The following is a 14,964-nucleotide window of genomic DNA, read 5'->3' on the forward strand; positions in this document are numbered from 1 at the left end:
ATAATAAAATCACATAAAAGATTGGAAATATTAGTTTTATATTTTACATAATTCTTTGTAAAAAATTAATTTTCAAACAACGTGGAGAAAATTTATCAAAAAATTACATACATGTATTACCAAAAAAGGACGAGAGTTTCTAATAATGTTTATTTGCATGTGCTTGTACTAATATAATCACGACAGTCACCATAGAAGTTAAGAACTAAAATGCAGTCAATCTATGTTTAATATTTTATGGATTTAATTATTTGTAATAAATATATTATATGACAAATGCATACTCCATAAAGAAATTTGAAACCAAACTGGAAAAGTCCAACCCCATAGAATCTGAGCGGCGACTGAATTACTTGAAGTGAAAGCTGTGAAATCTATATTATTGAAATGTTATTTAATGCACACATATATCTTCATAATTTTTCTATATTTAAAGTTATTTAAATTTAAATTACTTCAATTTAATATTTATTTATGTTTATTTCAATAACTTTAAACGAATGTATATAAACGATCAAACTTACAATTTCACGAATTTCATCATCACAAGTGGAATACGATATTGTATTTATAAAACTCCCTATTGCATTTGCCTACATTAAAATATGAAATACATATTAGTGTTGAATTCTATTTTAGTACTTTAAACATTTCTTAATAACAATAAACATATAATGAATATGTAGATATGTATATACGAAATTCAATACTCCAACTATGTATATCGAAATTGAATATAGAGTTTGTACCTTAAAGGTGACTCTTTCACATGTATTATTAATGAGGATAACTTGGAAAACGAACACAATTTCCCAAAATGATGTTACAACAAGAAATACTTTTCCTTCTTTCATATAATTTTCGATGAATATTGTGTTAAACATTACACGCAAAAATGTTCCTATAAGTCCAAAATACAGTCCCATTTTGATGGTCATCTGCATTCCAAATATTGAGTTTATTTCTTGAGATATTTTACGTAACTCCAAATAAAGATGCCTGTAATAATGCAATATAATATTTAACCATAATTATTGATAATTTAACTCGTTGCTTTTTTTATAAAATCTTATCGTTAAAATTTATTACTTTATTAAAATTTATATTATCTCTTACATCACAATCCATGTCATATATTTGTTGCTTAAAACTTCTGATCGTCTGCGTTGACGCGAATGTAACACATAATCTTTCCGAGCCCGTGGATTTATTTTACTTTCTTTAGTCAGCTTTCGAAGATTATCATTAACTTGATCAAATTTCAATCCTATATATCTATATACATTTAGAATTATATTTAATGAATATTTATTCTTATAAATTAAGAATAAAAAATTGAGAATTTTCAAGTTTTTATACGTAATAAATTAATATTTCTAACATAAATTTTCTAAAAATTATTGCATATGATTTCTTATTTATACACATTTATGTACATATATATACATACTTGCATGTACTAACCCAAGAATAGTAGCAATAATCAGATCGCTAATGAAATTAAGATGTAGACAATAATAGAGAATCAAAGCAATAGTGGAAACTATTGCAATGTTATAACCAGTTTCATATTTTGACCGTAAAATCTCTATACATGCCATTAATATGACCATCATGCACCATCCGGAAGTAAGCCATACTATTTTTATGTGCAACTTCTGATAATCCATTGTTGTTCCAAGTTGTTTAAGCGTATCATCAACAATAGCGATCTTTTGCAGACATTTTTTAAATTTCTGTGTTGCAAAAAGAAATGTATTTAAAATTTATTTAAAAACTTGATAACTTTGCATCTGGTTAAACATAATATTATTTCTAAATAATTAAATATTAATTTTAAATTTTCAATTTAAAAAAATTTATTGTGAATATATATAATGAATAGAAAAACTTACTAATAATTTGTACTTATTAGATCAAGATACAGAAAATCGCCCATTGTTATTGCGAAGGTATTTTTTACTACAGAAATATTTTGCAGCATAGCAAACTACATTATTTAACATTGAAGCCATTTAAATACAATCTAAATTATTTATTATTGATATATTAAGTGGTGATATATTATTATATAATTTCTTACCTTATTATAATACACTCCTGAGATAACTGACATTAACAAAATAAATATATTTAGACTTAAAAAAATGAAAAATTCGACATTGTAATCGCTTATGTAAGTTAATATACGTGTCAGTAGAAAGAAATAAATCGACCAAATTAACAATATGTACAGTAAAGAAAATCCTGCTTTCCGGCGACTTGTCGGAAATTCGACCACTTTTATTCCGGACACATAAGTAATTATCAAAAGTGGTTTTAAAATTGTTTGAATATTATTGCTCATTGCATGTCCTATTTCGTTTCCGGACTGAACAGTCGTGTCACACTAAATGATAGCACATATTTATAATGTCAGAATACTTAAGAACATTAAAATAATCGATCGATTGACGTTTACATACCGTAAAACATTTATATAATTCAGAATATGGATGTTTCTTTTATAATGGAAGTAGAAATGTTTTTTTTTAATATTTTTAATCTTTATTATTTTTCCCCAAAGGTTTTGTAATACAATAACATATATTTAGTGATTTTATCAATTAATAAGAGATAAAAAATTGAGTTTAATAATAATTAATAGTGAAGTAATAGAAGATATAAGTAGTGATCATATATCTTTGTTTTTAATATAGTTTTGAAAATGCTATTTTTTAATTAATGAAAGAAAAATTGATTTTTCGCAAAGATAATTTTTCTGAAGAATATAAAATAAATAAAAATTTCGTACAAATAAAAATTATATTGAGTCAAATGCATAAAATTAAACTATTGAAAAAATAATTTATAATGAATACATAGTGAGAAAATAATTAATTATGTATAATAAAATCATAACAAAGATTGAAAATATTAGATTTATATTTTATAGAACTTTTTCGAAACAAATTAATTATGAATAAAAATGTTAAGAAAATATTTGAAAATATTACACACACATACATTTTATATATAAAATATTTATATACTATTCATTACATATTAAAAGTTTTTATACATTATTTATATCATCATCTTCTAACAATGTTTACTTGCATTCGCTTGTACTAATATGACCACGACAGTCATGATAGAAGATGAGAACTAAAATACAATTAATTTCTATTGAATGTTTTATGGATTTAATTATTTGTAATAAAAATATTATATGATAAATACGTACTCCGTAAAGAAATTTGAAACCAAACTGGAAAAGTCCAACTCCATAAAATCTGAGTGGCAATTGAATCACTTGAAGTATAAGCTGTGAAATCTATATTATTGAAATTTATTATTCAGTGCATATATTTTAATAATTTGTCTTTAATTAAAATTAGTTAAATTTATTTAAATTTAAATTAATTCAATTTAATCTTTACTTAGGATTATTTTAATAACTCTAAACAAACGTGTGCAATAAAACTTACATTTTCACGAATTTCATCATCACAAGTAGAATATGGTATTCTATTTATAAAACTTCTTATTGAATTTGCCTACAGTTAAAATATGAAATACTTATTAGTGTTAAATTTTATTATATTTTTTTAAGAAATAGAATTTATACCTTAAAGGTGACTCTTTCACATGTATAATTAATAAGAATAACTTGGAAAGCGAACACAGTTTCCCAAAATAACGCTACGACAAGAAATGCTTTTCTTTCATTCGTTAAATTTTTTATAAATATTGTGCTAAACATAACATGCAAGAATGATCCTAGAAGTATAAAATACAATCCCATTTTAGTAGTCATCTGCATTCCAAATATTGAGTTTATTTCTTGAGATACTTTACGTAACTCCAAATAAAGATGCCTGTAATAATGCAATAAAATATTTAACCATAATTACTGAAAATTTAACTCGTTGCTTTTTTTTATAAAATCTTATCGTTAAAATTTGTTAAAATTATTAAATTATAATTTTATTAAAATTTATTTTAACTCTTACATTAATACCCATGTCATATGTTTCTTGCTTAAAGTTAGTGATTGTCTGTGTTGACGCGAATGTAACACGTGATCTTTCCAAGCCTGTTTTATTTTGCATTCTTTAGTCAGTTTTCGAAGATTATCATTAATTTGATCAAACTTCAATCCTATATATCTATACATATATAATCGAATTTTTTGATTATTTATTCTTATAAATCAAGAATAAATTTAAAATTTAAGAAGCTTCAAGTTTTTATATGTAATTAATTAATATTTCTAATATAAATTTTTTATAAATTATTGCATATGATTTCGTATATATATAGTGTCCCATAAGTCGCGAATCACCTTTCATGGGCAGATAGAGCGTGTTAAACCGAATAGAAAAATCCTGTATCATTTTGCATATATACATTTACATATATATACAGTGTCCCATAATTCGCAAATCATTTTTCATGGGCAGATAAAGCGTGTTAAACTGAATAAAAAAATTCATGTATCATTTTGCGATATTCGCAATAATTATTGAGTTATTAATTAAAATATCTAAACGAATGAGCGAGTAGAAAACGATAGGCTGGACTCGGTGTGCATGTCGGATGACTTCTTTGTTATATGCCGCTTAGTATCAAAAGTATTATATTACTTTTCGGCGCCACTACATTGGTCGCCGCTCGTTGCATGACGCCGCCTCTCGATCAAATAATGCTTTCTACCTGCTTATCCGTTTAGATATTTTAATAAATGACTCAATAATTATTGCGAATATCGCAAAATGATACATGAATTTTCTATTCGGTTTAACACGCTTTATCTGCCCATGAAAAGTGATTTGCGAATTATGGGACACTGTATATATATGTAAATGTATATATGTATATAGTATGTATATGTATATATATGTATAAATACTTGCATGTACTAACCCAAGAATAGTAGCAATAATCAGATCGCTAATAAAATTAAGATGAAGACAATAAAATATTACCAAAGTAATATTGGAAACTATTATAATATTATAACCAGTTGCATATTTTAATCGTACAATATCTACACATACTATTAAGATGACTGACATACACCATCCTAAAATAAGCCATACTATTTTTATGTGCAACTTCTGATAATCTGTTGTTATTCCAAGTTGTTTAAGCGTATCATCAACAAAAGCGATCTTCTGCAGACATTTTTTAAACTTCTGTGTTGTAAAAAACATATATAATTAAAATTTATTTGAGTTTGTTAATTTTATATCTAGTAGAGCATAATATTAATATTTAAAGAGTTAAATACTATTTTTATATTTTTAATTAAAAAATAATTTTATTGAGAATGTATGTAGCGTAAAGAAAAACTTTAAAATAATTTGTACGCGTATATCAAGATGCAGAAAATTGTATACTGTTATGACAAAAATATTTTTTGCTAAATAAATATTGTGCAGCATTGCAAACTACATTATTAAAGGTTCAAGCTTTTTAAATACAATCTAAATTTTCATTATTAATACAAATGGTGAGAGAGAGATATATTAATATTTTCTTACCTTATTATAATATACTCCTGAGATAACTGACATTAACGAAATTAAAATGTTCAGACTAAAGGAAATGAAAAAGTCGACATTGTAATGGCTTACATATGGTAATATACGTATTAGTAGAATGAAATAAATTGACCAAATTAATAATATATATAATAAAGAAAATCGTGCTTTTCGACGACTTTCCGAAAATTCGACCATTTTTAATCCGGACACATAAGTAATTATGAAAAGTGGTGTTAAAATTGTTTGAATATTATTGCTCATTGTACGTTCTACTTCGATTCCGCACTATATTTTGTTTGCGAACTGAACAGTCGCGTGTCACTAGATGACAGCAAATATATATAATGTCAGTATACTTAAAAACATTAAAATAGTCGATCGGTTAATGTTTACATGTCGTGAGATATATAATTCAGAATAATGGATCTGGCGATGTTTCTTTCATAATGGATGTAGAAATGTTTTTCTTCATATTTATAATCTTTGTTATTTTTTCCGAAAGTCTTTATATATATATATATATATATATATATATATATATATATAATATTATAATACATATCTAATTATTTTATCAATTAATAACAGATAAAAAATTGTGTTTAATAATAATTAATAGTGAGCAATACAAAATATAAATAATAATTGTAAAACTTTATTTTTAATATATTGTAGTTGTAGAAATTATATTTTTTAATTAATAAAAGAAAATTGGTTTTTCGCGAAGAATAATTTTTGTGAAGAAAATAAAATGAATAAAAATTTCGTTCAAATAAAAATTATATATTGAATCAAGTGCATTAAATAGAACAAATGAAAAAATAATTTATAATGAATATGTAGTGAGAAAATAAATAAGAACGTATATTAAAATCATAATAAAAATTGAAAATATTAGATTTATATTTTACAGAAATTTTTCTAAAAAAATTAATTTGTACTAAAATGTCAAGAAAATATTCGTAAATATTACATACATACATATTTTACATATTTAATATTTATATATTACTCAATTTGCTTAAAAGTTTTATACATTATTTATATCATTATTTTCTAACAATGTTTACTTGCATGTGCTTGTACTAATATGACCACGACAGTAATGATAGAAGTTGAGAACTGAAATATTATTAATCTCTATTGAATATTTTATGAATTTAATTATTTACAATAAATAATTATATGATAAAATGCATACTCCGTAAAGAAATTTGAAGCCAAACTGGAAAAGTCTAATTCCATCAAATTTAATTGGCAATTGAATCACTTGCAGTAGAAGCTGTGAAATCTATATTATTTAAATGTATATAGTTTCAAAATTTTTCCTTACTTAAATTTACATAAATTCTTTTTTACTCTCACATATATTTAAATTTAAATTTAAATTATTCCAACTTAATCTTTATTTAGATTTATTTTAGCAACTCAACAAGTATATACAATAAAATGTGTTTAATAAAATATACTTACATTTTCACGAACTTCGTCATTAGAAGTGGAATATGGTATTCTATTTATAAAACTTCCTATTGCATTTGCCTACATTTAAAATGTATGAGATATATTAATGTTAAATTCTGTTTTACCAGTGTACTTTAAACATACATATAATAAATATGCATATACATACTAAAGTGAATTCTACATATATTTATATCGAAATTAAATATAGAAGTGTTACCTTAGCGCTGACTCGTTCACATATACAATTAATGAGAAGAACTTGGAAAGTGATCACAATTTCCCAAAATATCATTATGACCAAGAATTCTTTCTTTTTTTTAACATAATCTTTGATGAGCATCACGCTAAACATTACACGCAAAGACGATCCTATAAGTCCAAAATACAATCCCATTTTGAAAGTCATTTGCATTCCAAATATTGAATTTATTTCATGAGATATTTTACGTAATTCCAAATACAGGTGTCTATAAATGCGATAGTAATTTTAGCTTTAAAAATTTGTTATATGTTTCTTAAAATCATTTTGGCACTTACATTACTATCCATGTCATATATTTGTCGCTTAAAGATTTTAATTGCCTGCGTTGACGCGAATGTAACACGCGATCTTCCCAAGCCTGTTTTATTTCGTATTGATTAGTCAGCTTTCGGAGATTATCATTTATTTGATCAAACTTCAGTCCTATATATCTGTATATAAAGAAAGTTGATGATTATTACTTGTAAAATAAGATTAAATTTAAACTTTAAAAAATTTCAAGCTTTTATACGTAATACATTAATATTTATAACATGAATTGTTTCGAAAATATTATATAATGATTATTTGTACTATATATGTATAAATTTAGGTATGTATATATACAGGGTGATTCAAAACAACTAAAAGAAATAGCGAATTACGGCACGCGTACGGGCGCTCAAGAATTAAAATTATGTCGCAACATAATAAAAATTCGATAAATTAAAATTATGTCGAGACATAATAAAAATTCGATGAATTAAAATTATGTCGCAACATAATAAAAATTCGATGAATTAAAATTATGTTGCCACATACCTAATAAAAATTATGTCTGGGTATAAAAATAATTCCTAATTTTTATTATGTCTCGACATAATTTTAATTTATCGAATTTTTATTATGTCTCAACATAATTTTAATTCATCGAATTTTTATTATATACATACGGTTATCTTGAATCACCCTGTATATACGTATTACGTATATGTACACATATACATGCATGTACTAACCCAAGAGTACTAGCAATAATCAAGTCGCCAAAGAGACTAAGATGAAAGCAATGAAATATTACAAAAGTAATATTGAAAGTTAGTATAAGATTTTGACCTATTTCATTTCTTAACCGTACAGTTTGTAGACATGTTATTAAGATGATCATCATGCACCATCCTACAGTAAGTCGCACTATTTTTAAATGCAACTTCTGATAATCTGTTGTTGTTCCAAGTTGTTTTAGCGTATCATCGATAAGAGCGATCTTTTCTAAACATTTTTTAAACTTCTGTTGCAAAGAAGAATATATAATTAAAAATTTATCTGAAAGCTTGACAAGCTTTATAATAATGTAGTATAAAAGTATAATTTTAATCTTTAAAGAATCGAATATTATTCTTATATTCTCAATTTAAGAAGAAATTATTTTATTATAAATATATGGTGAAAAGAAAAACTTGTTCATAATTTGTACTTATATAACAACGATGTAGAAAATCGTATATTATTATGACAGTATTTTTTATAGCAAACTACATTATTAAAGATATTCAAGCTATTTAAATACAGTCTAAATTATTTATTATTATTAATACAAGTAAGCTAATGTATCCAATATTTTCTTACCTTATTATAATACATTCCTAAGATAACTGACGTTAACGAAATAAAAATGTTCAGACCAAAGAAAATGAGAAAGTCGACGTTATAAATAATTAGGAAAGCTAATGCTTTGCGTGTCAACAGAAAGAAATAAATCAGCCAAAATAGTAATATATACAGCAAAGAAAGTTGGACTTTCCGGCGATTTGTCGAAAATTTGATTACTTCTAATCCGGACACATAAGTAATTATCAGAAGTGGTGTTAAAATCGTTTGGATATTATTGGCCATTGCGCGTACTACTTCGATTCCGAACTACATTTCGTTTACAAACTGAACAGCTACGTCTCATCGAATGATAATGTTAACGGGTATTTTTAATGTCAGAATACTTAAGAATATTAAAATTATTGATCGGTTACAGTCTCGATACATTTAATTAAGTCGGATAAATGAAGACAATGTCTCTTTTATAATGCAAATTTAAATGTTATTCTTAATTTGCTCATAATCTTCATTATTTTTCTCCAAAGTTTTTATAATGCTATGTTAAAATGTGCTTTTGTTATAATTGTAGAAAATATTTTTTAATTATTTATAAATCGATTTTTTACAAATATAATTTGAAAAAAAAGACAAGGGAGATAAATAAAATTGATGTAAAAATAAAATACGTATTATGGTATATTTTATATTATTTATAATATTACATATTACATATTATATGAATCTATCAAATTGTTTTATATATTATGTTTGTTATAATTTTTTAAATATGTTTACTTATTTGCATTTATATGCGCTTGTAATAATATAACTAAAACAGTTGCAACAGATGTAATAAACTGTAAAAGGAAAGAAATACTAGTTTTTCAAATTTTTATTATTTTAATTATTTTTAATTATATTATTGTAACATACGTACACCATGAAGGAATTTGAAACCAAATTGGAAAAATCCAAGTCCGCAGAATTTTAATGGTGTTTGAGTCATAAGTAAAAGTTGTATAATCTAAAATCCATTAAATTATTTAACATGTAATTCATATTTTCCGTTCTTTTTTTATATATTTAAATTTAAATAAAAGTTTATATTTTGATAACATTGAAATAGAAAATGTTAATACTTACGTTTTCGCGAATTTCAACATCGAAACTGGAATATGATAATTTACTTATAAAATTTCCTGTCGCATTTGCCTAAGAATATGTGAAATAAAATTAATGATCTCAAAAAATCACTTTTCAACATATAAATTGTATATTGTATATATTATAATTTACTAAGTCGAATAATTGTATTTAAATTAGTTTCAAATATTATAGATGCATTTTTTTAAAAGTGATACCTTGATGCCAACTTTTTCACATTCATAATTAATGCAGAAGAGTCTAAAAATTTCTATAAAGAGCAGTATTATTATTAAAAAGATATATAATGTGTTATTTTCATTCTTTCTATAATCTTTGATAAATATCAAATTAAGCACTTCTTGAGAGCCCAATGCTATGCGTGCGAAATAACATCCCATTTCGAGAGTCATTTGTGTTCCAAATATTGAATCTATTTTCCGAGATATTTTGCGCAATTCCGAATAAAGCTGTCTGTATATATAAACGTAAAAATTAACTTATAAGCGCAAATTTTAATCATGATTAATTAAATTGATTTAAATTCTCTTACATTACAATCCATATTTTATATCCATTTCTCGAAGTTCTTGCATATCTGGATTGACGAGAAACTAATACAGGATGTTCCGAAGTCTGCTTTATTTTAATTTTATAATCACGTTCCATCAATTTCTCAAGATTTTCATTGAGTTGATCGAATTTCAGTTCTACGTATCTAAAGATTAAAAACATTCGTGCATGGATAGATATAAGCAAAAAAAAATAAATACAAGCAAATATTTGTATATATTTACAAGTTTGAACTAACCCGAGCATAGTTATTATAGTTAAATCGCTTATAATATTAATATGCATATAATAAATGCGCACAAAAGGAATATATATAGCTGACGTAAAATCTATATTGCTCTTCAAATTTTGAATTTGTACACAAATTATGAGCGTGGCTGCCATAAACCATCCTAAAATGAGCCGCTTTGTTCTTGTATGCACTTTGCAATTCATTATTATTCCCAAATTTTCCAATGTATCGTCCACAAAGTTGAGGTTCTTTATACATTTTCTAAATGTCTAATAACATATATGAAGATATAATGCAGTAAATTAATAATTTGTATTCATCAAAATATTGGCGATTTTAATATCTAGCAATATAATCATATTATCTTAAAATACATGTAATATAAGGTGTAAATACTTTCTATATTTTTACATTTATTATTTTACGTTTATTTTTTATGTTTATCATATTTCAAGAAATGATTGATTTTATAAATCGGACGTATAGGAGAAGTAAAATTTGTTAATAATTTACGATAACTTAATATGCTACGTCTATTATATTTTTATGACTGTATCTTTTTGATACATAAATATTATGAAAAAGTTATAAGTTATGTTCCATTTTACAATTAATGATTCTAAACATTCAAGCAGAATTTTCTTCTACGTTAGGTTCTTCCTACCTTATCATGATATACCCCAACGACAATTGACAAAAACGCAGTAAATATGTTTAGTCCGTAACAAATAAAATATAAAACGGAATAATTAATTGTATTAGGTACTACATCATACAAGTAAATAAAACTATAAATTGACCACAATAGCATCATGTACGGAAGACTCAACCATCGTCTCGGAACACCTGTAGGATACTCCATCACTCTTAAACCGGACACATAACTGATTATTAATAATGGCAATAAAATTTTTCGAATGTTCATAATGAATATAACTCTCTGAACTACACTTGTTTTAGCAACAATTGCGTTGAAACGAATGAGAAGTGGGTCTCCGTAATTTCATTCATTACATTTATTCATAATGAAATAATCGATATACTGAATTTCATATATTGCAAACCATAGAAACATTGATGGTTGGCAACGTCACATGTTTTCAGACTACATACATACAGTTATACCGCAAACACCGATGTTGCTTTTGGCATTTTTTATTCTACTTACATGATTATACGCGATTAAAAGCATCGGATAATGAAATATTGTCGTATTGTAATTTCCTATTTATTAGAATTATTATTAATAACTTTGATAATATAATAATATGATTGCAAGAGAAAAAGAAAGAAAGAAAGATATAGAAAAAGAGAAAGCGAGGAGAGGGCGACAGAAAGAATAATGTTGATAACACATTTCTCTTTAATATGTAAAAAAATAATATTTTTTGATAAAATTATTTGGTATATAAAATTGTTTTCACGTAATAAACGGAAAGGATATAGAAAGGAGAGATAAAATGAATATAAGTAAAGAATATATAAGGTTTACATTTTTTAATTTGTTATAATTTTTATAATAATTTTGACGACAATTATTAATTTTGAATTCCAAAATATACAATTTTGTTAATAATATTTAAAAGAAATCTTAATTTCTCTTAAAAAATTTTATATATTACCATTCAAATATTATTGAAATATATTTCAGTGTATTAATTATTTATATTTGCAATGTATATGAGTTAATTTTAAAATGCTAGTTTATTTACGTACGTCTGCATTAATAAAACTACAACGGAAGTGATAAGTACACTGAACTGCAAGACATTATTTTTTTTTAAATAATTATTGTTTTAATTGTTCAGTAAATAATTATATGATACATTTATATACATATATTACATTTACGTACCTTTTGAAGAAATTTGTAGCCAAATTGAAAAAGCCCAATTCCATAGAATTTAACTGGTATTTGTGCCATTTGCAACAGAAACTGTGATATCTACATTAATAAATTATTCAATATACAGATTTCTTGGTTTCTGGATCTATTTAAACTTAAAAACTAAAAATTAATCTTTTTTAATAATGAATAATAAACTTATTTGAAGACTTACGTTTTCACGAATTTCAACATTATAAGTGGAATACTGCATTCTGTTTATTAAATTTCTTGTTGCATTTGCCTAAAGTACAAGTAATGAAAATCAAATTGAATCGTTGCTTTTAACTGAAAACTTAATTTTTTAACGCAACAAATAAAATTAATTTTTTTTATATGTCAAATATTTCTTTAAAAAAAATCCAAACAGCTGTTTTTCAAGAACACGCATTCAGTACCTTTGCGCTAACTGTCTCGCACATATAATTAATAAGGAAGAGTTTCGCAATATTTTGAATAATCCAAAATGCAATTATGATAATGTACAGTATTCTATTACATCTGATATAATTGTTTATCAGAATCACGCTGAATATTTCACGCAAGTCGAGCGTTAACCAAAAAAAAATGCATCCCATTTTGATAGTCATCTGTATTCCAAATATCGAATTTATTTCATAAGATATCCTACGTAACTCCAAATGAAGATGCCTGTATACAAACGCAATATTAAATTTTACTGTGCAATATAATTACGATTGATAAAATTTACATAGGCTCTTTTACATTAAAATCCATGTCATCCATTCTTTGTTTGGAGTTTTTGGAAATGTATGTTGGTACGAAAGTAACACGGGATTTTCCTGAGTTTGTTTAACGTCGTATTTGTTATCTTTCGATATATTGACGAGATATCCGTTGACTTGATCAAATTTTAACCCTACGTACCTGAAATGTCATAAAAAAAAATTAATGATGAATAATGATATTATCAGAGCAGATAGATGCAGTGTTTTTATATCGTTTATATTGGAATTTTGAAAAATTCTGAATAGAAAAGTATTTTTATGACAATATGTAATTGCATGAATTATACGCATAATTCTCCTAAAATTATTTGTGTATATGTGTAAAGAGAAGTGTACTAACCCAAGAAGACTTGCAATAATCAAATCGTCGATTATGTTAATATAAGTGAAATAATTTCTCATAAAGTGAATATATAGAGTTGTTAAAATGCTAAAATTAAATGCAATATTCATCCACAGTGCCATTCCCCAGGTAATGAGCATGACTGTTATGAACCATCCTAAGATGAGCAACATTGATTTCTTATGTAGCTTGTGGTAATCTGTCGTTATTCCAATTTTCAGTAGTGTGTCGTCAACAATATCGAGTTTTTTCAAACAATTTCTACATTTCTATCAGAAAGAAACAATATTTAAAAAGTGAATAAATTAATGCTACGTCAAAAATTTGACGATCATACTTATATATCCATATAATGTATAACTTAAAAATTTATATTATATTTATCGCATTACGTAGAATATTTCATGTTTTTATGGCAATTCGTTTAACTTTATTTTACAAATATATATATATATATATATATATATAGTGAATTATAAATTAAAACTTCTATAAAATTATTTAAAAAATGTGAAAGTTATCAAAATGTATGATAAAAATAATATATAATCATATGTATATAATATGAATATGTCAATATATTTTCTTACCTTATTATAGTACGTTCCAAACACAATTGTCAATAATGTTATGAATATATCTATCCAAAAACTAATAAGAAATTCGGTAGAATAATGTATATCATCATTTATATGAGATATTATTTTAGTTTCGAAGATGATGTAATAAATTAACCAAAAGGACAGCATATACGAAATACCGAACCACGATCTTAAATGAGCTATAGAAAGTTCGATAATCCATAATCTTAAACCTAACACATAACTGATTATTAACAGCGGCGATAAGACTTCTCGAATGCTCTTCATTATAGTGCCGTCTCGATTGCGAATTGCACTTTCTTTGCTATTAAGCTGAAACATATAATGATAATGGATCTTCGTAATTTCAATTACAACATTTATACATAATGAAATAATCGATATATTGAATTTTACGCACCTTGAGGTATAGAAAAGAGGCTAGTTGAATATATCGGGTGACATGAAGCAAATATTCGATATTTTATAACACAAACATCGATGTTGCTTTTGATGCTTTCATCTTTTTCATTACTTTTAGGATCATACATTGTTATTACGCGTGATTAAAATATACCATCAAGTAGAAAATGTAATAATACAAATGGAATAATTTTAATTAATAT

The 14,964-nt window shown here is 24.8% G+C and overlaps 3 protein-coding genes across 3 annotated transcripts; all 3 read right to left on the reverse strand.

Moving 5' to 3' along the window:
• Window positions 1-139: 139 nt before the first annotated feature.
• Window positions 140-2,116, reverse strand: LOC146725237 (uncharacterized). The gene is made up of 7 exons (XM_085483649.1): window positions 2,084-2,116; window positions 1,465-1,736; window positions 1,117-1,275; window positions 750-999; window positions 525-593; window positions 285-374; window positions 140-205 (listed from the first exon to the last, which is right to left on the reverse strand). The coding sequence occupies exons 1-7, from the start codon at window positions 2,114-2,116 to the stop codon at window positions 140-142; spliced, it is 939 nt and encodes a 312-aa protein (XP_085339775.1).
• A 7,507-nt stretch (window positions 2,117-9,623) lies between these two features.
• LOC146725238 (uncharacterized) lies at window positions 9,624-10,983 on the reverse strand. The gene is made up of 6 exons (XM_085483651.1): window positions 10,787-10,983; window positions 10,529-10,693; window positions 10,194-10,467; window positions 9,976-10,044; window positions 9,770-9,856; window positions 9,624-9,689 (listed from the first exon to the last, which is right to left on the reverse strand). Exons 1-6 carry the CDS (start codon window positions 10,981-10,983, stop codon window positions 9,624-9,626), a joined length of 858 nt encoding a protein of 285 aa, XP_085339777.1.
• Window positions 10,984-12,415: 1,432 nt separating this feature from the next.
• Window positions 12,416-14,943, reverse strand: LOC114931995 (uncharacterized). The gene is made up of 8 exons (XM_029304161.2): window positions 14,760-14,943; window positions 14,348-14,671; window positions 13,755-14,026; window positions 13,392-13,553; window positions 13,064-13,316; window positions 12,841-12,909; window positions 12,636-12,725; window positions 12,416-12,540 (listed from the first exon to the last, which is right to left on the reverse strand). The coding sequence occupies exons 2-8, from the start codon at window positions 14,624-14,626 to the stop codon at window positions 12,472-12,474; spliced, it is 1,194 nt and encodes a 397-aa protein (XP_029159994.2). The 5' UTR covers window positions 14,627-14,671; window positions 14,760-14,943; the 3' UTR covers window positions 12,416-12,471.
• Window positions 14,944-14,964: the final 21 nt, after the last annotated feature.

Source organism: Nylanderia fulva, unplaced genomic scaffold (genome assembly GCF_048542155.1).
Source record: "Nylanderia fulva isolate GAGA-0341 unplaced genomic scaffold, ASM4854215v1 Scaffold10, whole genome shotgun sequence".
NCBI lineage: Eukaryota > Metazoa > Arthropoda > Insecta > Hymenoptera > Formicidae > Nylanderia > Nylanderia fulva.

Bases quoted from the DNA above. Each gene is read 5' to 3' on its own strand.
- LOC146725237 (XM_085483649.1), bottom strand. From the start codon at position 2,116: ATGTCAGTTATCTCAGGAGTGTATTATAATAAG. The intron at 594-749 runs GTACAAACTCTA...ATTTTAATGTAG, and splicing joins GTGAAAGAGTCACCTTTAAG to GCAAATGCAATAGGGAGTTT. The intron at 375-524 runs GTAAGTTTGATC...TCAATAATATAG, and splicing joins ATGATGAAATTCGTGAAATT to ATTTCACAGCTTTCACTTCA.
- LOC146725238 (XM_085483651.1), bottom strand. From the start codon at position 10,983: ATGAATTGCAAAGTGCATACAAGAACAAAGCGGCTCATTTTAGGATGG. The intron at 10,694-10,786 runs GTTAGTTCAAAC...TTTAATCTTTAG, and splicing joins ACTATAATAACTATGCTCGG to ATACGTAGAACTGAAATTCG. The intron at 10,468-10,528 runs GTAAGAGAATTT...ATAAGTTAATTT, and splicing joins TATAAAATATGGATTGTAAT to TTACGTTTATATATACAGAC.
- LOC114931995 (XM_029304161.2), bottom strand. From the start codon at position 14,626: ATGAAGAGCATTCGAGAAGTCTTATCGCCGCTGTTAATAATCAGTTAT. The intron at 12,910-13,063 runs GTACTGAATGCG...CTTGTACTTTAG, and splicing joins GCGAGACAGTTAGCGCAAAG to GCAAATGCAACAAGAAATTT. The intron at 12,726-12,840 runs GTAAGTCTTCAA...TTATTAATGTAG, and splicing joins ATGTTGAAATTCGTGAAAAC to ATATCACAGTTTCTGTTGCA.